Source organism: Hyperolius riggenbachi, chromosome 9, assembly GCF_040937935.1.
Source record: "Hyperolius riggenbachi isolate aHypRig1 chromosome 9, aHypRig1.pri, whole genome shotgun sequence".
Lineage (NCBI taxonomy): Eukaryota > Metazoa > Chordata > Amphibia > Anura > Hyperoliidae > Hyperolius > Hyperolius riggenbachi.
In genome coordinates, this window is record NC_090654.1 from 262,425,002 (window position 1) to 262,450,923 (window position 25,922).

The 25,922-nt window shown below is 44.9% G+C and overlaps 1 protein-coding gene across 1 annotated transcript in view; it reads right to left on the minus strand.

Moving 5' to 3' along the window:
* Positions 1-24,331, minus strand: part of LRRC9 (leucine rich repeat containing 9) — a 150,775-nt gene extending 126,444 nt beyond the window's left edge. The window contains exons 1-3 of the mRNA XM_068254432.1: positions 24,211-24,331; positions 9,183-9,273; positions 2,561-2,779 (exon numbers count right to left, since the gene is read on the minus strand). Of these exons, the coding sequence (XP_068110533.1) occupies positions 2,561-2,779; positions 9,183-9,236 (273 nt within the window). The 5' untranslated portion in view covers positions 9,237-9,273; positions 24,211-24,331. The remainder of the gene's footprint in view (positions 1-2,560; positions 2,780-9,182; positions 9,274-24,210) is intronic.
* Between the last annotated feature and the right edge of the window lie 1,591 nt (positions 24,332-25,922).

A 25,922-nucleotide genomic window follows, 5' to 3' on the forward strand; every position in this document is an offset into this window, starting at 1 on the left:
TGCCCACTCTGTACCTCTCGCCCCCCTCTCCCTGTGTCCCCCATGTGTCCTCCTCTCCGCCCCTTTGTGTCCCCGTGTCCTCCTCTGCATGGGCACAATACAGGGAGTCCCCAACATTGTGGCAGGTTGGAGGTTTGTATTGGCAGGCATTCACAAGTCAGGAACCACCTGCGTTTGGACTATAAGATGCAGTGACTTTTTTTCCCCCACTTTTGGGGGGGAAAAGTGAGTCTTATAGTCCAAAAATTAGGGTATATTAAAAAAAGTCTGCCTTCCCCTAATTAGATACGTACCTGACCTGAATTGAGTTTCCCACTTCAGTTTAAAGGGTACCTGAAATGGGAAAATAAAAATGCTGTATACTCACCTGGGGCTTCCTCCAGCCTCATGAGCAACAATGTGTCCCTCGCCTTCCTCCTGAAAGCCTCTGTGCCTCCGAGGGGCTGCGCAGCAGAGCCGACTGGAGCACCTGAGCCAGATTACCGGGAACGATACCAGGCGAACAGAGTCAACCGGGAGGACGACGAGAGACGCATCGGTGCTCAAGGGGCTGGAGGAAGCCCTGGGTAAGTGCAAAATCTTTTTATTTGCCCATCTCAGGCTTTTTTTAAGTGGAACACCTGAACTTAATATGTATTAAGAAACTCCTAGCAAATAGTAAAGTGTATGCTCTTTGGGCAGGCTCATCCCTTCAAATGCATCACAGTACAGTAACTGCCTCCCCATATCTGTCACAGACCTCCTACCGAGTCCACCAGGGCCACTTCTTGACTTCTTGCTGCTTGAGGCAAACTTGTGAGGATGCCCCCCCCCCCCTGATTTGGAATGAGATCACACACCACCCTACAATTGCTTCATTTACTGTTCTCACGTGACATGCTGCAGCTCAACACCATAGCACACTGCAGGGCCAAATCATCCACAAGGGCCTGTTGAAAGTCTAGAGGCCTAGTGGATGCTACACCCCCCCCACCACCACCACCACCACCAAATCTTACTAAAGAAGCCAGGTGACTATTAACGGTGGGCAAAAACTGCTACCTTGGCTTGGGCTCCATTTTTCTGGCTCAGTGAGTGTATTTAAAGAAAATCTAAACTTTCAATGAAAAATGTAAATAAAATACTGGTATATCAATGCTCCATTAGCTTTATTTGTAGCACAATGTTATGAAAAATTACCTATGTCATAAAATAGTTTTGACTTTACAGATGACAATATCATTCTAGCCCCAGGTAGCATTTGGGAGGAAATGATGCTGCCTTTGAGATCAGTTGACTGTTGTACATAGGACTACACTTCCTACAATCCCTAGTTGTGACTCTTAAGGTCCGTACACACGCCGGACTGGAGGCAACGACGGGTCTGTCGTCACCTCCCGCTGGGTGGGCGTTCCAGCGACAGTCCGGCGTGTGTACGCACTGTCGGCGGACTGATACGGCTGTTTCTGAGCAATACGGCGGGCGGATCGCTCAGAAACAGCCGTATCAGTCTGCAGACAGACTGTACACACGCCGGACTGTCGCTGGAACGCCCACCCAGCGGGAGGTGAAGTCGGACCCGTCGTTGCCTCCAGTCCGGCGTGTGTATGGACCTTTAGTTGCTAATACCCTGCTAAAAATGCCCACCCCTGATAACTGGTCTCAGTTTGAGAATCACTGTAACTATCTCCCACTGTGTCACATTCTAATTCAGGTAGTGCAGTCGTGGATTTCCATTCTAATTCCATAGCTCCCAACTGTCCCACTTTTGGAGGTACAGTCCCTCTTAGGGAACCAAATCCCTCTGTCCCTCTTCATGTGTCCCTCTTTCAGGACTAATGTACAGAGCTATGTAAATATATATCTTTTTCTACTGACAAATGTGTTAACCTCCTTAGCGGTAGCCACAAGCTAGTGTAGAGGTTGAAATCTGCAGCTCAGAGCAGTAACCCCGAGCTACACTGGTGGTAGCTGCCGGGAGGTCCATGCAGAGCAGTTCTCACTCACCTCCAGGGGGATCCAGACGCTGGCGGCTATTCCTCTTCCTGTCCATGGAGGCTCGCCAATCTCACTATAGGGTTACAGCGCCACCCGGTGGACGGAGGGAGAACTGCAGCACTGGATCCAAGGGAGGTGAGTGAGAGCTGGGGCTGCTGCAGAGACTCTGGCGGCATGATTTTTTCTTGCTTTTAGGGTCTAAAAGCACATGAAAAATTGTACCATTTTTAGAGCCTGAATTCAGGAAGAAATCATACCGCCAGGGAGGTTAATTGACTCTAAACATTATTCTTTAAAGGATACCCGAACTGACATGTAACATGATGAGATAGACATGTGTATGTACAGTGTCTAGCACAGAAATAACTATGCTGTGTTCCTTTTTTCTTTCTCTTTCTGAAAGAGTTAAATATCAGGTATGTAAGTGGCTGACTCAGTCCTGACTCAGACAGGAAGTGACTACAGTGTGACCCTCACTGATAAGAAAGGGTGGTATCTTAAAGGCTGTGTCTTAAAGTGTCCCGCTTTCTCATCTCAAAAAGTTGGGAGGTATGTAATTCTATCTTGCACTGCTTTAACTTACGGTTAGCCGACACTCCGCAATCCAGAGTTCTTGCAGCTGCGGGCAACATTCTAGACCGGCGATGCTCTCGATATTTTGCCCAACTAACGTCAGGCTGGTGAGGTTTGGAAAGCACGACAGTCCCACCATTTTAGGGTAGCCAAAGAAAAACATTTCAAGCATCCTAGTAGCTGGTCCTTCTTGTGCGATCTTATCGTGATTGACACCATTGCACACGCACTGCAAGCAGAGACACAGATCGTACATGTGAGGATCAACGCCTGAGCTAGTCCTGCCAGGTGTATGTCCTGCCAGGTGTCTGCCTAACAACACATACTGTAGATGTCACTGCCATGTTTCTAAACTCACATAAAAGGCAAGAAACCAAGAAAACCTGAAGCAAAAATAAACTTATGAGATAATGAATTGTATGTGTAGTACAGCTAAGAAATAGAACATATCGTTGGAAAGAAAAGAGTCTCATATTGTTTCCAGTACAGGAAGAGTTAAAAAAAAAACTTCAGTTGTTATGCAAAGAGCTACAGTACTGATTTCTGAAGCACATAAAGAGAAACTGTGACCAAGAATTGAACTTCATCCCTATCAGTAGCTGATACCTCCTTTCCTATGAGAAATCTTTTCCTTTTCACAAACGGATCATCAGGGGGCTCTGTATGGCTGATATTGTGATGAAACCCCTCCCACAGGAAACTGTGAGGACCATGGTCCTGGCAGTTTCCTGTCTGTGAACCCTGTTGCATTGTGGGAAATAACAGCTGTTTTACTGTGTACAGCTGTTTCCAACGGCCAAAAAAAGCAAGCAGCATCGGGTTTATGTGAAAAGGGTGCCGGTAAAAAAGGGCGCCTGGTGGAGCCCATATATATCAACTTCGGCTACAAAAAAGGCGCCTGGTGTAGCCCATATAAACTTCGGCTACAAGAAAGGCGCCTGGTGTAGCCCATATAAAAACTTCGGGCTAGAAAAAAAACTCCGGGATGTGTTAATTACTATTCCCCCTCCAGGCCGCCATGGATAGTGGGGGAATGAAATAATTCGGCTTACAGTGCTTGTAGCCCATATAAAAACTTCGGCTACAAAAAAAAGGCAATAATATGGGCTACAAAGGTGCACCCTACTGTAGCCGAAAACCTTGTAGCCGAAAAAATATGGGCTACAAAGGGGAGCCCGCTTGTAGCCTATATCAAAACTCGGGCGCCCTTTTCTACACCTTGTAGCCCATATTTCCAGAAATAACATTGATGTCTATGGCGGCGCCCTTTTCATACAGGCAGCTCACGCGCCCTTTTAAACCGATACCGCAGCATCTCCTTCCAGTGACATCCCCTGCCAGCAGTAAAGATGTCGCCATGTGATAAATGCCAAAATTTAAATCAGGGAAAGATTTTACAATGGCCAAACACTGACTAAATAATTTATACATAATTATTGTAAGAATGAAGCACTTTTTATGACAGTATTTTCACTGGAGTTCCTCTTTAAACAATCAAGAAACAGTGAGAGACAGCTTTAGATAAGGTTTTACTGCAGGAAACGACCAAGGGTCATTATTTCTGCTTTGTTTTATAGCTTAAAAGACAGTGTGGTTTTAAAACTGCAACTGTGACAGTATGATGCAATGTTATAAAAAAAAGCTACATACTGTATATGCTCGCATATAAGCCTAATTTTTCAGCATAAAAAATGTGCTGAAAAGTTACCACCTTGGCTTATATGCGAGTCAGTGGAGCAGAATGGATGGTGGAGCAGGTTTTGTTAATGGCAGAGAAGTGTAAGGAATGTGCACTAGTGATCCTGTTCTTACCAGCTGGCTCCCTGCTGTGTCCGTGCCCTCCATCCCCTGCAACATGGTGTGCTGAGTGTGCTGCTCAAGACCACTTGTGGCCCCCTGGCTTGTGGGGCTGAGCATGCAAGCAATGTGTCAGCAGGGCAATCATCGGGGATTCTTCCTGTGTGGCCGATCGCTGTGTCTCATATCTATGACGCCATCTAGTGGCGTTTTGAGACACTGCTGTATCATCCTCGGTACATCTGGCTATGGGGAAGGGGACTGAGTTATACTGGGGAAATATCTAGCTACTGTGGAGGAAGCTAAAAGTGGGTACATCGGCTTATACACGGGTCGGCTTATATGCGAGTATATACAGGTAAATGAAAATAAAAATGAGACTCTTTTTTTGCTACTAATGTTCTATTTATTATCCGTACTACACATACAATTCATTACATTATCAGTTGTTGTTGTTGTTTTTTTTTTTTGGGGGGGGGGTTGCTTTAACTAACAGCTTTCTGCACCTACACTGGGCAGTACTAATTCACTGTAAACCCGTACATGTCATGCAATGGAAGAATGAAATGCTAACAATTGTACAGTATAAAATTTTTCTCCTGGCAAAAAAACTTAGAAGCAGCAGCCACTAGGGGGCGCTTTGTAGGCCACACTGGAACACTAGTGAGTCTTGCCCAAGGACTCCTTCACACTTGTCAAAATTGCATGCCTTTTACCACGTGCAAATTCGCATGGGATCGTTAAAGGACCACTAGTATGCAGTATTCATTTATAAATGATTTAGTCAGTGTTTGCCCATTGTAAAATCTTTCCTCTCCCTGATTTACATTCAGACATTTATCACAAGTGGCAACATATTTAGTCCTGCCAGGTGATCTGTACGGAATGTTCGTTACTGAGAGTTCTATGCCCTGGAGGGAGATGTTGCTTGGCAGCTAGAAACAATTATTTCCCACAATGCAATGAGGTTCACAGACAGCAAACTCTCAGGGCCGTAGCCCTGACATCACACTGTGGGAGGGGTTTCACCACAATATCAGCCATACAGACCCCCCGATGATCTATTCAAGAAAAGGTAAAGATTTCTTGTTGGGAAAGGGGGTATCAGCTTCTGATTGGAATGAAGTTTAATTTTGAGTTACAGTTCCTTTTTAAAATGCATACAATTCACTATAAATTACTTTTTCCTATGGTGCTGTCACTTACAGTAGGTAGTAAAATGTTAACAAATCTGACAGATTTTGGACTAGTTAATCTCCTCATGGTAGATTCTCAGTATGTTTACATAATAACTCCATGGAAAGGATCCATACAAATATGTCAGCCAGTTTCCCTACTCATTTGCACACCGAGCAACTACAGTTCAGTAAGGGCTCATTCACACTAGAGGCGCTTTTTCATTTTTTTAAGCGTTGCAGATTTTTCAAAATCGCCCTGAAAGCGCTTACACCATGCTTTCCTATGCGCTAGTTCAGACTGGGGTGTTCCGTTTGCTTTCTGATCTGAAAAGCGCTGCATGTACCATTTTCAGGGCGATTTTGCGATAATGGGAGGTATAGGAAAAGCGCAAAGTACTAGAAAAAGCGCTTTTGCCAGCGATTTCGTGGGCGTTTATTTCCCTGTCAATTTAAATGTGAAGTGTTTCCGGGATTTTTAGGTCATTTTCCCTTTAAAAATAAGGCCCAGGACACTTAGAATCAAAAAGCCCCAAAAAAGCGCTTACAAAAATGCTTACCAAAAACGCCCAATGCACAGAAATCGCCGGGAATCGCAAAGAAAAAACACGTCAAAAAACACCCAATGTGTGCGATTGGAACGCAATGGGAACAAGGCCTGAGTGCTTCTGTAAATAAAGAAGGTAACTGAGAATCCCCCATGAGGAGATGGACTAGTCCAAAACCTGATGTCAGATTATACTACTATAAGTGGTAGTGATATAGGAAAAAAAGTCATTTATAAAGCATTTTACTATGGGAGAAAAGTACATTTATATGTATGCATTTAAAATGTTAACAATTTTTCATGATAGTGGTCTATTCTATTGAATACAAATTTTGCATGCAGGAAAAAAAACAGCAGTGAAACATAGTTTTGACAATCATTAAGTTTATGTAGGCAAGCACACACATTTAAAGAGGACCTGTAGTGAAAATAATGTAATGAATAAAAACATTTTTTTTTTTTTTACAATATTCATTTATACATGATTTAGTGGGTGATTGCCCATTGTAAAATCTTTCCTCTCCCCAGTTTACATTCTGAAATTCAGGGCTGTGGAGTCGGAGTCTGAGCAATTTTGGGTACCCGGAGTCGGAGGTTTCATAAACTGAGGAGTCGGAGTCGGATGATTTTTGTACCGACTCCACCGCCCTGCTGAACTTTGTAACAAGTGGCGACAGGCGATCTCTGTGCATAGAAATCTCAGTAAACTAACATTTGACAGATGGAGATATTACTTGCTTGGCAGTTGAAAATAGCCATTATTTCCCACAATGCAATGAGGTTACACAGTAAACTGTGAGGACCATGGTCCTGACATCACACTGTGGGAGTGGTTTCACCACAATATCAGCCATACAGATGTCTCTGATGTTCAATTTGAGAAAAGGCAAAGATTTGTTGTGGGAAAATGGGGTATCAGCTACTGACTGGGATGCAGTTCAATCCTTAGTTACAGTACCTATTTAAATGCAGATGAATGCGCACAGTGCCAGAAAATCGTGTGTGGAAAAACGTGCATTTTCCACACTGACCAGCGTGATATAAATGTAGAAAAACTAGAAACAAGTCAATAGACGGCCTGTACACACTGCTGCATTTGGCCAGTAAGGTTTGCGTATAACCAGTAAGGTCCACGCATGGCCAGTAAGGTCCGCGCAGGGCCAGTAAGGTTTGCGTATAACCAGTAAGGTCCACGCATGGCCAGTAAGGTCCACGCATGGCCAGTAAGGTCTGTGCAGGGCCAGTAAGGTCTGCGCAGGGCCAGTAAGGTTTGCGCATGACCAGTAAGGTCCACACATAGCCAGTAAGGTCCACACATGGCCAGTAAGGTCCGCGCATGGCCAGTAAGGTCCACGCATGGCCAGTAAGGTCCACGCATGGCCAGTAAGGTCCGCGCATGGCCAGTAAGGTCCACGCATGGCCAGTAAGGTCCATGCAGGGCCAGTAAGGTCCACGCATGGCCAGTAAGGTCCATGCAGGGCCAGTAAGGTCCACGCATGGCCAGTAAGGTCCATGCAGGGCCAGTAAGGTCCACGCAGGGCCAGTAAGGTCCATGCAGGGCCAGTAAGGTCCACGCATGGCCAGTAAGGTCCACGCATGGCCAGTAAGGTCCACGCAGGGCCAGTAAGGTCCATGCAGGGCCAGTAAGGTCCATGCAGGGCCAGTAAGGTCCATGCAGGGCCAGTAAGGTCCATGCAGGGCCAGTAAGGTCCATGCAGGGCCAGTAAGGTCCATGCAGGGCCAGTAAGGTCCATGCAGGGCCAGTAAGGTCCACGCATGGCCAGTAAGGTCCATGCAGGGCCAGTAAGGTCCATGCAGGGCCAGTAAGGTCCATGCAGGGCCAGTAAGGTTTGCGCATGACCAGTAAGTGCATGGCCAGTAGAACGGTGCTGATTGTGCTCGTTCCTCCCTGCTCGAGCATTTTGTTCTACTGGGCATGCGTGGGCCTTACTCATACATGCGCAGTTCAGATGCACACTTCCACGCCGCACTCACAACCAAGGGCTCTTTCACAGCAGAGGCTAGTTTCTGTGTTTTACAGCCAAGCCCATAGTTTGCGTTTTCCAAGGTAAAATAAAAGGCTGTAGACTTTCATTTTACCTTTCACACCTAAAGCGTTGCGTTTTGAAGCTCCCCGGAGCAGCCGAACTTGGCTTTTTGCATTTCAATGATAGTCAATGGAAAACGCCAACTACATCGTTTTCAAAGCGTTTTACAGCTGACTTGTTGACTTAGTTTTAAAGAAAAAAAAAAAAAAAGGACGTTTTCATAAGAGCTGTAAAACGCTTTGAAAACGCTATGTATTGGCGTTAAGCAAAAGGCAGAGTTTCAGCCTTTTCTACCGCAGCCCTAAGAGACCTAATTAACTGGCAGGAGCCGAATTTGTACTGAGGGACCCTGTGCTGGAACTGACCATTCAGAGGCTTCCCACTACTGAGGTAGGTAACGTTTGTGTTTTTTTGCACACTTCAGGTACTCTTTAACAGCTAAAGAGAGCTAAAACTCAATATGCAATGTAGTCGCGGCCCATTATGTTTAACCCTTTAGCAGCCAATTTATTTAGAGGCTTGCAAGTGCTCCTGGCCAATTTATTTTAACACTTTTTTTATATTACCTATTTGTTACATTTCCTTGCTTCTAATTAGTACTGCTGTAATTTGTATGTATGACCACTTGTCACTAGGGGGCAGTGTGAGACAATAACAGAGGACTTCTGCTTTTAGTTTCTGCTAGTAGAGAGAGATCAAAGCATTCCAAGAATTTACAGCACAACGAGTTCTGCCGACTGAGGGCAAATCAGTGAACTTATCTCAAATGAGATAACTCTACTGAAGCTGCTAATGGGTTAATAAACATATTCGTCCTGCCCTGGAACATTAAACGTTTATGCAGTGTTCTCCCCAGGCTCTTTTACCCGGGTACTCCACCCGGCTAGTTTTGTTGAGCACCCGGCTGTCATTAGCTCACTTCCTCCTCTGCTGTAAGCAGAATTGTGCAGAGAAGTGCCTGTCCTGTATTCTCTCATCTCGCCCCACCCGGCTACTTTTTCATGCCGCCCGGCTGGAAAAAAAATTCTGGGGAGAACACTGTTTATATGTCAACAAGATTCTTACCAATTCTTTAATAATCTCTTCTGAAAGCATGTTTTCAACAAAAACCACCGTCATAGCATCTGCAGCTGATGATCCCACACAGTCTGTGTCCCTGAGTACAGAGAGTGAACAGAGAGGATTATACACCTGAACTTGTGAGTAGATTGAAGGCGCATGCAATGTTGAAGGCTAGGTTCACAGTGGTCAGTTGTTTAAAGAGGAACTGCAGTGAAACTAACATAATGAAAAAAGTGCTTGATTTTTACAATACATTATTTATAAATGATTTAGTCAGCATTTGCCCATTGTAAAATCTTTCCTCTCCCTGATTTACATTCTGAAATGTATCACATGGTGGTGACATCTTTACTGCTGGCAGGTGATGTCAGTGGAAGGAGATGCTGCTTGCTTTTGTGGCAGTTGGAACAGCTGTTATTTCCCACAATGCAACAAGGCTCCCACAGTGTGATGCCAGTACCTAGGTGCTGACATCACACTGTGGGAGGGGTTTCACCACAATATCAGCCATACATGGCCCACTGATGATCTGTCTGAGAAAAGGTAAAGATTTCTTGTGGTAAAGAGGGTATCAGCTACTGATTGGGAATGAAGTTCAATCCTGGATTACAGTTCCTCTTTAAAGAGAACCTGAACTGAAAATTAAATGTCAAAATAACCATACACAGGTCATTCTTACCTCCGCCGTAGTCTATTCATCAATCTCTTTCTCCTCTCCTGCGTCCTGTTTGTCCACTGTGATCAATAGAATTCTCTGTCCTCCATTTTGAAAATGGCCATTAGCCCATAACAGCTTCCTGGTCAGCACTGTTAGGCTCCCTGCACACTGCAAATCCGTTTTACGATTCCGATTCCAATTCCGTTTCCGATTTGCAATTCCGATTTTTCCTGAATGCAATCAACAGAAAAACGGAGGAAAAAATCGGAATTGGATGTAAAAAACGATTAAAAATCAGAATCTGAACCAGAATGACATGCAGTGTGCAGGGAGCCTTAAACTGTAATATCGTCCACTTGAGCCGTGGGGAAACATGGACATTCCGTTGCACATTCAGTTGTAACTGACAGCAGCTGGTATATTTCAGTTCTGACAAAATCTTGTCAGAACTGGAAGGGATCACTGTAAGAAGAAAATGGTGAGCCTCTGAGAGGAACTGACGGTGAGGTAAGTATGTAAAATTCATTTGCAGCTACATCATGTGTTTATTTTAAACAATTTTACTCAGTTCCGGTTTCCTTTATTGTTCACAGTACTGCGTTGTAACTGATTTATTCTGCATGCAATCCTTTTTGTAAGCCTATATCCAGTCTCCATTGCAGTTCACAGTCATTATAATGAGTGTGTTATGCAACTGACCACTGTGAACCCACGCTCAATCTTTATTTATAATCATTTTTATTGAAATAAAGTTTGATATTGAACGTTTTGAATCATTTTTGGCTTTTTTAAAACAACAAATTAGCCCTGAAAACAGACAGCTTCCATTTTTAATAACTCCATAAGACATATTTTGCTGTGAAATAATTGGGGTTCACATTGGGTTTAGTCACACACAAATGTAAAGGTTCTCATCTTCGAGAGAGACCTCAAACAGAGAAGGCCAGATGCTCGGGGGGTGTGGCCAAACAGCACTCACACAGAGACCGGCTGATCTGCTTGTGTCTCTGCATGTGTGACAGCTCATTGGAAGATTGTTTTATGCTTCCTAAGAAGTGAGTGAATTAAAAGCAAATGCCTCATTATCCCTGCATGCAGCTGATATAGCGACAGTAACACAAGGGCTTGATTCACTAAGACAAATAACATGCCTTATCAAAGTTAGCACGTCTTATCAAAGTTAACACACCTTATCAGAGTAACGTAGCGAACTTGTACCTGCTAATTGGCAATGACGAGCTCCACTCGTCCTGCCATGAGCCCCTGCAGGTTCGTAGCGCTCGCTATGCTACTCTGATAAGGCATGCTAACTTTGATAAGGCATGCTAACTTTGATAAGGCATGTTATTTGTCTTAGTGAATCAAGCCCAAAGTGTGTAAAGTGATGAAGCATTGCTCATTCTACAAATATCCTAAAGTATTCTAAAATGGCCTGGATACATTTGATGGTATTCTAAATAAAAAAAAAGCATAAATGTGAGAAGATCAAAAAGACAATGATAGAAACCGGTGTAAAAGGCAAAGGCTGAGAGATTGTCCACGCAATTTGATGTCCCTTCTACGCAGGGATCTGCCTCACAGGAGCTTATAGGCACAGTTTTCCGGGCACCTTAGACTTTGCCCTCCATGAACCTACAAACCCCCACCGAACTGCACCACAAGTGTTCTGGCTGGCCCAGGATGTTCTTGCCGACAGGAACGTGAACGAGGATGCGCAGATGCAGTGGCCCGAAAGCGAAGCTAAGCCTCGGCAGGGAGGATTGTTGAGCACGGCTGCAGGGGGCTGGTAGAAGCCCCAGGTAAGTGAAACTTTTTTTCTTTACTTCGCTTTAGGTTCACTTTAAGTAGCCACAGGTACCCAGTATTAAGTAGTTAGTGGTGCCCATGACTGACTGGGTGATCTCGTTGGTGGAATGCCGAGTACAGGGTGAGTAATCTTTCATTTACTCTCTGCTCGGGACACTGCATAGGGAGGGAGGGAGGGAGGGAGGCACTAGGGGAGGGGAGTGAGCTACCTTTCCATCATCAGGCACCTATAGGCACGTGCCTACAGTGCATTATGGTAAATCCGGCCCTGCTTCTACGCTTCTGGCACACCTCGCCCCGCCTCCCTGCTCTGTGTTAGGACACATAGAACCAGAGATGCAACGTCATGACCCCACAAGTCACCCAAAAGTCGGTGATTGCGGGATGTAGGAGCAGGGGGGAGCGGTAATTGATGCTACTTGACCTGGCTAGCAAACCCAAAGTATCCACCTTAGGTTCGCTTTCATATCTTTTAGAGCGATGGTCATTCTATTAGGTACTACTATGGTCTGTTGCATATTACATAAGGTGTCCATTAATGGTACAATCTTCCGAACGATGAAGCGTTCGATCGATTGGATCGGGTAGCGTTAATAGTGCTGACTGATGACGAACCATCCAAATTTTAGAACGATTCTTTTAGTCTGATCAGATTGCTCATCATTTCACCCTCCATTGGTGGCCCCGAACATGATCGCAATAATTGGCTTGGATGGTTGATCGCCAATGGGCACTTACATTTCTGTATTTCAAGTCACGCGTCAGACAATGTACATGCTATTACTGTTAGCTTTTTTTGTTTTTTTGTAGCAACAAAGTTGAAATGCTAAGTAAAAAAATAAATAAACAACCACAATTTATTGACCACATTTAGGAGATGTACCACAAGGGTACAATACATATTTCTGCTGAACCATGGACTCTTTTTCTTACATTGGGCTCTGCCCCTGACACAGGAGACCAGGGTTCAAATCTCAGCTCTTCCTCTTCAGTAAGCTGCACCTATTCGGTAGACCTGGCAAGACTCCCTAACACATGCTCTATAGGCAGTATTGAGCGCGCCCTAGTGGCTGCAGCCCAAGCGCTTTGAGTATGCCAGAAGAAAAGTTTTGTATGTGAAATCATCCTATTTTCACCTGAAGAACATTGCAAAAATCAAGCACCTCATCCCCCCAGAAGATCTGCCAACCTTAGTCCATGCCTTCATTACCTCCTGTCTGGACTATTGTAATGCTCTACACTGGTGTGATGATTTGCTCAGCTGCCTGTGCAGGCAGGCAGCCTTTTGACCATTGTGTAGGTTTGCATGCTGCAGGACTCTGGAAAGAAAAGCTTCTGTCAGTTTTGCAGCTTGTGCTTGCAGAGGAATTTGCTTTTTTTTTACTTTTCGCTAGTGCTGTGGATCCTTCTGTTCTGCTACTCTGTACCTGGATCGCGCTAGCCACTTTTCGCTAGTGCTGTGGATCCTATCGCTCGCTTGTCCCTGTTTTCGTGTGTCTGTCTTGTCTGCTACGACCGCTTGCTGGAGGCTCGGTGAGGTAACCGTTAAGCAAGCGTTCGCGTCCTCTGTTTCATGTTTGTCTGTCGATGGTTAGTTAGGCGTGCTTGTCTCTATTGTGCTTATCACGTGGAGACTGCGCATAACCGCGTGCACTGTTGCGAATGAGTGCGGTGTTCGCGGTTAGCTAGCGTTTGTTATTTTCCGCATCTTCTCATTGTATTATTTGCTGTGCCTTTGCTACCCTCGTATTCTATTCTGATCTGCCTTGTGTCACGTCTGGCGATCGCACCTCTCGCGATCGCGTTCCTGTTTCATATCTGCTGTTGTGTGTGCACTGTCGCGGGGTGGCGACTAGGTTGGCGCATACACATACAACCTGTCCCTTTGCTCGTTCTCATTCGCAATCGCCTCTCTTGCGATTGCGTTCTGCGCTTCGTACAAATTCCTGTCTGGCATTTGTGGAGGTACAGAGGATTGGTTCCTCTGCACTCCCCAGCGCCATCTGCCGACAGGAAATTTCCCTCTACGGGTGCGTAGCACCTTTTGCTGGGTGCCTGCAAATATACGCTTGTGGAGGATTTCCGCCGTATCAGCGCACGCGTTGTGTGCTGATCACGAAGAAAGTTCCACAATCGTTACAACTGGCCTTCCAAAAAAGGACTTGTACCACCTACAGCTGATACAGAATACTGCTGCCAGACCAGCCAACCCGTCACTGCCACATAACGCCAGTCCTGCACTCCCTTCACTGACTACCTATAAAATGGAGGGTCTTATTCAAGATCGGCCTACTGACATTTAAATCACTACATAATCTGGGCCCTGGATACATGAAAGAAATGTTACAGCTGCGTAGCAGTCACTGCAATCTCAGATCCACAGGTTCAAATAATCTAGTCATACCCAGAGTCCACCTGGAAACTTTCGGTCACAGAGCCTTCTGTCATGCTGCTCCTAGGTTATGGAACTCCTTACCTCAGCAGATCAGGACATCTCCGTCTTTGGAGGTGTTTAAATCCAGACTGAAAACCCACCTGTTGAGTTTGGCATTTGTAGAAATATAATTTTTGTTGTGTGAATACTTCATCCTACTACCAATTACTGAATCTGAGAGAACCTAAGCACTTTGAGTCTTATGGGACAAAAGCTATACAGAAATGTTATTGCTATATAAATGTTCTGTGTCTTGTCTACAGTGGACAGCAATGACAATACTATAGGACAGTGCAAGCGCAGTACAGGCAGTTGGACACCAGGTGGCTGCATAACTGCACTAAATATAACTTCACAATGCTTCTCAATAGTCTCAGTGAACATCAGGGTGACTTAAATAGAGCAGTCCTGGGAAGAAGATGGACCAGAAAAAAGGATGAGTACTCAACACAATTACAAATAAAGAAGCTAATGCTTGGCATACACTGTGCAGCACTGTGAAAGCTTCTGGAAAACAGACATGCAGAGCTGGTTATTAAAGGGCAGATAAACTGAGAGGGATATGGAGGCCGACGTATTTATTTCCTTTTAAACAATGCACATTGCCTGACTGTCCTGCTAATACTCTGCCACTAATACTATTAGCCACACACTCTGAACAAGCATGCAGATCTGAGGTATGACTGCAATTACTGCATGCTTGCTTCTATCGTGTGATTCAGATATTACTGATGCATGAAAGATCAGCAGGCCTGCCAGGCAACTGGTACTGTTTAAAAGGAAATACATATCGCAACCTCCATATCTCTGGATATGTATCCTTTAATGAAGAAAATTTTAAACCAGGTATGCTGATTTCATGAGCAGTGTGGGGGGTTTTGTACATAAACTCATGGTAAATAGGCAGGGGCTCAGTAATGGCCCCATTAGCTAATGTATTTTTGGGACTATAAGATTCACTTTTTCTCCCCCAAAAATGGGGGAAAAAGTCACTGCGTCTTAGACTCAGTTCACATTAGTTTTTGCCAACGGAACCGGCCGTACGGTTCCGTTGTCGATTCTGCTGAACGGACAAAAAACTGCAGCAGGACTCAATTTTCCGGACCGTTCCGCTGAGCGAAGGTTTTGCAGCACAATAGGAACCTATGGAAAATGGATGTTTTACAGCACACTGGCTGTAAAAACTGACCGTTTTCCAGGATCTAGATGGCCGGATCTGTATGGCATGCTCTGCAAAAAAAGCGGACGTGAATCGGGCCTTATAGTCCAAATGCAGGGAGTCCCTGACTTGTGAACACCTGCCAATACTAACTTCCAACCCACCGCAAAGTCGGGGACTCCCTGTACTGTGCCCATGCAGAGAAGGACACAGGGGGACAAACGGAGGACATGGAGACACAAAGGAGCATAGAGGAGGACACAGGGGGTCACAAAGGGGCATAGAGAAGGACACAAGGAAGACAGAGGCAGACACATGGGGGACACAAGGAGGGACAGAGGAGGACAGGTACAAAGGGAGCATTATCCACAAGATGCCCCTTCACCATGGATGCACCAGGTTTAGTATATAATTTTTCCCCTGGTTTTTGTCCTCTAAACCTAAGTGCGTCTTATGGTCAGGAGCGTCTTATAGTCCGAAACATACGGTAGTTACCAATACAGAAGTGGTCATTTGGTCATCCTCTCTTTCTGGGGGCACTTGTCCTTCACATTAGTACAAAGGTGTTTAGCAAGAAGAGAGAAAAGGGTGCCTTGCAACAAGAGAATAGGACCCCCCTTCCCTTTGCAATGTGCATCACAATGTTAAAAGAACCACATGGGCTCTGCATTCCTAGCCAATCACTGCTTGCATGGTGGATAAAGAGTTTAAAGAGGAACTATTAGACATACAATAAATTAAAAAAGCAACAACACATAAGCTAGTAGATAATTACTTGCTCTACATACATAACAGATGTATTACACTGTCCACATTTTCATCCCAAGTTAAAAAAAATTCATGAAATTCAGAGAATTATGTTCCTGGTAGGGGCCATCTTGGGTCCCATAGGAAAAAGCATTCCTCCCTGGCATCCCCTCTCCTCCCTGCACTATTACAGAGTAGAGCCGGGAGCAGAGGCGCTTCTAGAGACCAGCTGACCAGCTAATTGCCTAGAGCGGCAGATTTATTGCAGGGCGGCTTTGAGGGGAAAAAAAAAAAGTTTATTTTTCCTGTCCTTAGAGGCTGAAAACTCAGGGAACGGAGATAAAAAGTTCTAATGAAAGCCTCTACTGCTCAGCCTCAAATAAGGAATCTACAAACCTTTTGTCTACAACACTTTGTATGGCATTCCCTAATGTTAGTGTTATCTCAGGATCTAGAGTGTGTCTGTGTGACTCCTGTCCTGCCCCCCCCTCCTTATGACTTAAGAGGAGGATGGTGTCTTTGTGTGCATTCCAGAACGGGACTAGCCAGGAGGAAGGAGTGAGATTTTTTCCCCCTTGCTGCTGGTACGGTGTATAAGTCTGTGGTTTATGGAGAGCCAACAATGTGAAGCACTAGGCTGGCTGAGGGAAATAAATGTACAATTTGATGGCAAGCTGGTAAATGTACACAGCATGATGCAGAAGAGTCCTACAGTGTCCTTAGAAAAAAAAACTGTCTGCTTTCTCACCATTGTAAAGACTGCATGTGGTCAGCTAGATAAGGTCGTAGCTCCCAAATGTCCCTCTTTTGGAGGGACAGTCCCTCTTCGGGACCTCTGTCACTCTGTCCCTCTTTCCTCCTCATATGTCCCTCTTTCAGGATTTTGTCCCTCTTTTTATGTAAATATATATATCTCTACTAAAAATGTGTTTGACTGTAAACTTTATTCCCATCCTTTACATTGATATATTACTAATTTTAAAATGTTAATATAAAGTAAAATGACCCAGGATAGAAAGGACCAGTGTGGTTTGAATTATAAAAGAACATATTTTTCTTATGAAATCTGTATGGTATGTGTGACTAGGGGTGTGACAGGGGGGGGGGGGGGAAGGGGTTTGGCAGGGGCATGGCAGAAGTGTCCCTCTTTTTTTCATCTCAAAAAGTTGGGAGGTATGTATTACACAGGTTGAAAAGATTTAGACAGTCCTTAGACTCCAGGAGGGCTGCTGCAGCCTTGTGTAAGAGACTGGCAGGACAGGCGTCACATTACAGGCAGTAGATTACAAAGGAAGGAGGCGCCCAAAGGATGTATGTGAGTCCTCAATTACTAGATGATATATATGATAATTTGATCGGGTAAGAAGAGAATACTCTTACCTGTAGTAAAGGTAGAAGACCACTGGTATAAAATTGAAATAATTTATTGGATAAGATAAGCTTAGCACCTTGACAACGCGTTTCGCGACACAGTCGCTTCCTCAGGTCATGTAAAGTGCTATAAGAAAACAAGGGATGGCCATCCCTTGTTTTCTTATAGCACTTTACATGACCTGAAATAATTTATTGGATAAGATAAGCTTAGCACCTTGACAACGCGTTTTGCGACACAGTCGCTTCCTCAGGTCATGTAAAGTGCTATAAGAAAACAAGGGATGGCCATCCCTTGTTTTCTTATAGCACTTTACATGACCTGAGGAAGCGACTGTGTCGCGAAACGCGTTGTCAAGGTGCTAAGCTTATCTTATCCAATAAATTATTTCAATTTTATACCAGTGGTCTTCTACCTTTACTACAGGTAAGAGTATTCTCTTCTTACCCGATCAAATTATCATATATATCATCTAGTAATTGAGGACTCACATACATCCTTTGGGCGCCTCCTTCCTTTGTAATCTACTACGTGTGACCCCAGCAATTCTGCCAGGGGCTGCGCCTCTACATTTCTGTAGGACGCTTTTTTCTAGGAGCAGCGACCAACAAAGGCCGAGTGGAGACGGTCCTTCTCCACATGCACTAAAGGTGGTTGCTCTACTTTTGGCAACCCACACTTGTGAGTATATTACCTATCGTTTATACTTTGACCATCTTGATTGACGATAATACACGATATCGGGCTCCTGGTGTCCCTGTGTTTTTTGTCGCTTTCTACTAGCATACACATTACAGGCAAGTCGCCTCTGTGTGATGTGGCTGCAATACAGATAAGCTGTCTGCTCCATCTCAGGCTATTCTCAGTCTCTCTCCACTCCTCCTCTCTCCCTCATTCACCTTTGATTCCCCCCCTTCCCCTAGTGCTGGCTGTCTTCTTGTCTTAAAGGAAAGCAAAATAAAAGTGCTTTTCCTCCTCTCTCTGTATAGTGTAATGGTTAAGGGCTCTGCCTCTGGCACAGGCAACCTGGGTTCAAATCTCTGCTTCTTCCTACTCAGTAAGCCGACACCTATTCAGTAGAAGACCTTGGGCAAGACTCCCTAACACTGCTACTGCCTACTGAGCGAGTCAGCACTGAGTCCGCCAGGAAAGAAGTAATTATAAATGTTCCTTGTTACTCTCAACTTTGACCCCCCCCCCCCCCCCCCCCCAATCTTACCAATACAATTGAATCACCCAATCTTGTTATTAGTAACCCTAGCCTATAGCTGTCAATACATGCATTCATTTTTACAGACAGATTCTTTCAAAATGATCGAATATGGCGATTATCAACCACCACATCGATCATAATTTCAATCAATCCATGGAAAAATGTACCAAAAGTACAATCAAGCAGTACATTTTCACAATTGGACACAGTGGTATAGTGGCGGTAGATCAGGGGCCCGTAGTATTGCGCTGAACCACTACTGTAATACAATTATTTTCTGGTGAAAAGCTGCCGCATTGCGAATATTTTAATGGAGAGGGCGGGGGGGGGGGCGCCACAGGTCTCCTTGCCTGGAGTGACAAAATGGCCAGAGGCGCCCCTGGCCGGGAGGATAAAAGGCAGCGCAGACAGACTCGCCTATTAATGGTTCCAAGTGCTGGAGTTCCCGTCTATAATCTCTGCACTACCGGTAGTGCAGAGATTATAGACGGGAACTCCAGTGCCTGGAACCAAAGGTTGGTGAGTCTGTGTGTGCTGCTTTTATCCCTCCCCGCTCTGCTCTATAATAGTGCGGGGAGGAGAGGGGATGCCGAGGGGGCATGTGGGGGAGAAAGATGCGGCGGGAGTGCGGACATGGCACGCTGCAGGAGGGTGGCTGAGGACAGTGATGGAGGACAGCTTCTGGCCCCCCTTCCTGCGCCCTAGTAGCTGGCAGTGGCCATCGTTAAGTGGCCAATCACAGAGGTGTGGGAGGGATAAACGAGAGGGACAGAAACTTTCAGCCAATCAAGGATGATTTAGCATGTGACACAACTTCTCTTTTGCGTCTGTGTACGAGATGAGAGCCAGGGGGCATGAGGAATAAAAATCAATTAGGAAAAATGTAAGATTGATTTTAAACTTTTCAGCAGGATGAATTCAGAAGTGTTTCAGGCAATATTCTGATTGTATGATTGTATGTTTTAACATTATCAGTCAATAGGATTAGAGTCTGAAGAATGCTTACTAGGTGAAAGCTTGCTGTTTTTCTTTTTAAATTAGCCAATAAATGGTATTACCTTGATAAAAATATTTTCTGTCTGTAAAATACAAGATGTAGTCTGCAGCAAAGCTTGGCTACTAAGGAATTAGTATTACACATACAGTGTTCTCCCGCTCCTGCCTTTTACCCCTCATCTTGCTTGTAGAGCCGTGAGACACCGGCTGGGGGCTGGAATGATTTGGCTGTGATCTGTCCACACAGGAGCAGCTTGCTTTTCTTCCATAATAGCACCATCATTTGGACAATCTGCTCTGCTCAAAAGCCTCCGAGTTCTGTTTTTGATATTTAAATTTGGTTCCTATCATTGCTGAACTACTTAGGCTTAATTTTATAATCTGAGTTATGCAACGAATATCTAAAGCTCGCCATACAAACTTCGATTTTGATCACCCAAATGGGCCCCACCAGACAGCCGCTATGCCCCCTTAGTGATCCATCCCCCAAAAAATTGAAGCTGGAGCCACCTTTGGGCTATATTGCACCTGCGCAAGTACAGCTGCACTTGTGCAGTGGAAGGATTATTGCGCAGGTGCAGCTGTACTCACACCGAATAAATGATCATATTAAAAATGTGCACTATTTGTTCCTGCTATGGGCAGCAAGTTCCTCAAACAGCAAGGTGGGTGTTTTATGGGCAATCTGTACTCTATACAAGGTGGCAAAGAAAATCAAATTGAGCTGTCAGTTTTGGAAATTCAATGCTGAACTGGAAAAATAATTTTTAATAGCATTAAATTACAAAATGATGTGAGGAGCGCCCATCTGAGTTCACAAAGAAAAAGGAATTTGTCTTTAAATCTTGGTACATGTATTAAAACATACAATTTCTCATGCTCACCCCCTTCAGATCAAAAACGCATGACAAAACAACACACGTGCTGTATTGTGAATGCATAAACAACGCACACCGAATAATATTTCAATGTAATCATGTAATCCTTTGAAGTGGAACAGTTCCCGAAATTGGTCACACAAATGCAAATAGGATTGAACAGTCTGTTGAGTGTAGATAGAATTGCATGCGCAGAGGTAGAAGACACAGCCCTAGGCAACCAAATAATGTTGCACTACAAGTATAAAGAAGAAAAAACACAGATGAACCTAAAGGTATACTGATTTCAATTCCAAACTAATTTCAGTTGCCATTAACAGTACAATTTTTATGAACTATGCTATTTTTAGTATTGGTAGTTTATTTAGTATGGACAGTTTATTTAGTATGGGCAGCACAGTGGTGTAGTGATGGATCCATCTGAAAATGGCGCCTGCGAATAATAGCACACGGTGTTGCCGCTAAGCCGAGGTAAGTATGCCCCAGGGGCTGTTTTTTTTTACTATTACTGGTTTGCTTTCAATCACATCCGGTCTAACAAAACGACGTCCACTGCAACCGACTAAAATTATACAATAGACTGTACAGTCTTACCCAATCCATGTAGGAAGAAGGGTACACTTCTAGGGTAGGTAGAAGGGTATCCATACTTTGCATGGATACTTTATGCAGTCCCTCATAATATATAGAAGTAGTCAGATCATACAATTAAAATTGTATCTTAAATATCCAACCAATCATCACCTGTCCATTGGAACGCTCTGCCACAGCCTGTCCTTCATGCGCCAAGCCTGGAAACCTTCAAATGCTCTCTCAAAATTCAACTGATCGGACAAGCCTATAATTTGCTATAGGTCTCTTTTTCATGGACTGTTGAGCTGTGTGCTCAGCAAGCTGTTGCCAGGCAGCAACAAGCAGTTATCAGGCAGCAGCAAGCAGTTACCAGGCAGCAGTGAGCAGTTGTGAGAGTTTGAGAGGCATTTCATTGCCTATCAACAGTCCGTGGAAAAGAAGCCATAGGCAGTATTGGAGGTTCACTGTCTCATACGCTAACCCCTGTCTCCTTCCCTAATGTCTCCAACCCACTACCCTCTAGAATCAGGAGTAGGGAACCTATGGCTCGGGAGCCAGATGTGGCTCTTTTGATGGCTACATCTGGCTCACAGACAAATCAAGCAGCGCAGCTTAGTGCGGCAGCGCAAGTAAAATTGCTACGACTGTAGCATGCACTACTAACTTACTCACACTCCCCCCAAAACTAACAGCTGCTCCAATTGTCCCACTCTGGACCCTGTCAGGTCCAGTAGCTTTGTAGGACGAGGTCCCTGCACTTTGAATGGTCCAATAGGCTGCCTGTCACTTGACAGGCAGCCTTTTGGGCCAAAATGCGGGGATCTCATCCTACAAAGTGAATCAACCCCCAAGTAGGCTAGCTAATTGTACAAGCTGTTAGTCGGTATTTCTCCTGTCTGGCTCTTGGGGAAATTTCTGATGTTGCTGAAACCCAAGAGAAGCTGAAGATGTGTCTGACACGTCCGTTGCCCGGAGGATCAACTGTATACACATCACCATGGCAACAGGGACGTGAGCCCTACTGTGCCAGTTTGATACATATTGTATGGCTCTCACGGAATTACATTTTAAAATATGTGGCGTTTATGGATCTCTCAGCCAAAAAGGTTCCTGACCCCTGCTCTAGATTGTAAGCACAGAAGAGCAGGGACCTCCTCCTATTCGGACGATTGATTCTCAGCTTCGTTTCTAACAGGTTTTTGGATCGATTACATTAATCTGATCGAATTGGATAGCAACTATCTGTCCGTTAGTGGGCCCTAAAGATATTTTCTAATCGATAGTCCAATGAATCGTATTGTTAATGGCCACCTTTATTCTGCTGTAATTTATCATATTAACATGCACCAATATTGGTGATGTCTCAACAATGTCTGTATTTGTACTGCCCTTGTCCTGATTATACAGAGTTTCTAAAGGACAACTGTAGTGAGAAGAATATGGAGGCTGCCATATTTATTTCCTTTTAAACAATACCAGTTGACTGGCAGCCCTGCTGATCTATTTGGCTGCAGTAGTGTCTGAATAACACCAGAGACAAGCATGCAGCTAATCTTGTCAGATCTGACAAGAATATCAGAAACACCTAATCTGCTGCATGCTTGTTTAGGGTCTATGGCTAAAAGTATTAGGCCCCCTCTACACCATTCAATTCCAGGCGCGATCGTTTGAATTTGATTGGATCAAATTCGATTAGATCGATTAAATCCGAGATGTCCGATCGGACATGTCAAATTTAATCAAGCTAATCAAATTCGATCCAATCGAATTTGATCGATCACGCCTGGAATTGAATGGTGTAGAGGGGGATTTATAGACAGAGGATCAGCAGGGCTGCCAGGCAACTGGTATTACTTAAAAGGAAATAAATATGGCAGCTTCATATCCTCATTACAGTTGTCCTTTAACCTCTCATGTATCTACGCTCCCCACCAGGGATGCTTATTTGGATTCTGCGGAATTTAAATTTTCGCATTTCCAATCAAAAATCAGCATTTCAAATAGGAACTTGGAAAAAAGAACTCGGATTCCTACAGAAATACAATTTACCGCAACTCGGTAATTTTAGGCCAAACACAGAACTCTGAAGCATTGGATCAATCAGAGAATGCAGAATTCTTCAGTGAAAGTCGGATTACTGCAGTGATTTTAGACGAATGACAAGACTCTGATACTACTGAGTATCCCTGAATACTGTAATTGGCCTAAACCGTCCATGGTATTCCACTTACCACAGTAACATTCTGCATTCTCTGACTGGTCCGATTGGGGGATGCAAACGATTACAAAAAAAAACTTCTCGGAAATCAGAAAAACAAAAATCGGAAAATCAGAAATCAGCATTGGAGTAAAACGGAATTCCAGCGGAATCGGAAATCTGCATTTCCGGCCATCTCTAATCCCCATTATTTGTTTTGTACTATCTGCAGCGCTATAGAAAATGCTGGCGCTCTATGAATGAAAATAATATTAATCATTCTAGAAAGGTAGATGTTCATTAGTTACCCAATCACTCACTGCTGAACAAAACCTCTTTATTTGGTTTCAGGATTCTCTGGATAATAGTCAGTCGTGTATGGAACACCTTAGGAGAGGATGAGCCTTTAGTAGCTGCTGTGGCACTACATAGCCCAGCAGGCCCTGGGCAGACACATATAAACACACTTAGGGCTGGAACCCACTAAAGCGATTTTATTAGCATTTAGGGAGCGATTCAAACTGCTAGCGATTTCCCTAAACCCTCAGTTAATGTTAATGAATGGGCCAAGTTCCACTGGATCGATTGAGATGACCAAATCGCAAAACGCAGGACATGCAACATTTTTAGCGTTAGCGCAATGTAAAGTATATAAACGCTGGCATAATCGCTCATCAAAACCTGCACAGAGCGATTTTGCTAGAGTTTTGAAGTTACTGCACACTGTAACAAAAATTAAAATTAATTGAAAGGACCAATCAGAATTAAAACGCTAATTGCTAATCGCTACACAACCGCTGGCAAACAGAATACACATTTTAAAATGGTTCCTGAAAACACTCATGAAATCGCTTGCAAACCGCTTAAACAAAACGCTAGCGATTGTGATTAGCGATAGCGTTTTGTAGTGGGTTCCAGGCCTTATGTGGTGTTTTCGCAGGAAAGCAGAAGAAAGCGTCTCACCTGACTTCTCTGATGCTGCCCTATAGGGTACTTACCGCACATCTCCTCCGGGGGGGGGGCACCACCCGGCCCTGGCCTCGCTTACTGCCCGGGAGCTATAGGCACAGGTTGTGTTCGTTACCCTGGATACAGTCACCGTGCCAACACGGCCCTCCTTCCCCCGAACAGCCAATAGATCTCCTCCAGGCTGCCCCTTGACCAATAACGCCACGTTACTCTGACAACGCCCCGCCTCCGACGCGGCTATAAAAGGAGCGATCATTATTCGATGCGCGTGATTAGGTTCATAGGTTGATCTGCATCCCCTGGAATTCTCAGCGCGTGCACGTGGCTGAGCGCGCTCCAGCGGTTCTCCCTCTTGGATAAGTGAAAAGAAAAGAAGTGCTGCGTTGGTCACGGGCGCGTGCACGCGTCCAGGGATTCAGGGGATGCAACCGAGAGAATGAGGGAGCGTTGTCAGGGCAACCAACGCAACCTGCCCGTTTCTTCACCTTGGCTATCTTTCTGCTCGCCCTGCATTGCCACGGTTGTGACGTCAGTTGTTTAGTGAAGCTCCCTTTGGTCTCCCTACTACAGCCCTCAAGCTTACCGGTCCATGCACTATGTTTTATGTTCCCTGTGACACCATCCCAATAGAAACGTGGCCCAAAGCAAGTAGGAGCTAGTTGAGTTGAGTTGAGTTGACCCATTGGGAAACTAGAAAATCTGGGGTGTCAGTTTATTGTCACAGTCAGAGCACTGTGGGATGCCGGCTTTTTTTTTCAGAGCTCCCAGGCATGTCGGTTTATTGTCAGAGCACCCTGGGGTGCCAGTTTATTGTCAGAGCACCCTGGGGTGCCAGTTTATTGTCAGAGCACCCTGGGATGGCAGTTTATTGCCAGAGCACCCTGGGGTGTCAGTTTATTGTCAGAGCACCCTGGGATTGCAGTTTACATTCAGATCACCCTGGGATGGCAGTTTACAGTCAGAGCACCCTGGGGTGGCAGTTTATTGTCAGAGCACCATGGGATGTCAGTTTACTGTCAGAGCACCCTGGGGTGTCAGTTTACTGTCAGAGCACCCTGGGGTGTCAGTTTACTGTCAGAGCACCCTGGGGTGTCAGTTTACTGTCAGAGCACCCTGGGGTGTCAGTTTACTGCCAGAGCACCCTGGGATGGCAGTTTATTGTCAGAGCGCCCTGGGATGGCAGTTTACAGTCAGAGCACCCTGGGGTGTCAGTTTACTGTCAGATCACCCTGGGATGTCAGTTTATTGTCAGAGCACCCTGGGATGCCAGTTTATTGTCAGAGCGCCCTGAGATGTCAGTTTATTGCCAGAGCACCCTGGGATGGCAGTTTACTGTCAGAGCACCCTGAGATGTCAGTTTATTGCCAGAGCACCCTGGGATGTCAGTTTATTGTCAGAGCGCCCTGGGGTGTCAGTTTTCTTTCAGAGCTCCCAGGCATGTCAGTTTATTGTCAGAGCACCCTGGGATGTCAGTTTACTGCCAGTGCACCCTGGGATGTCAGTTTATTGTCAGAGCATCCCGGGTGTCAATTTATTGACAGAGCACCCTGGGGTGTCAGTTTATTGTCAGAGCACCCTGGGATTTCAATTTACTGGCAGAGCACCCTGGGATGTCAGTTTACTGCCAGAGCACCCTGGGGTGTCAGTTTATTGTCAGAGCACCTGGGATGTCAGTTTACTGCAAGAGCACCCTGGGGTGTCAGTTTATTGTCAGAGCACCTGGGATGTCAGTTTACTGCAA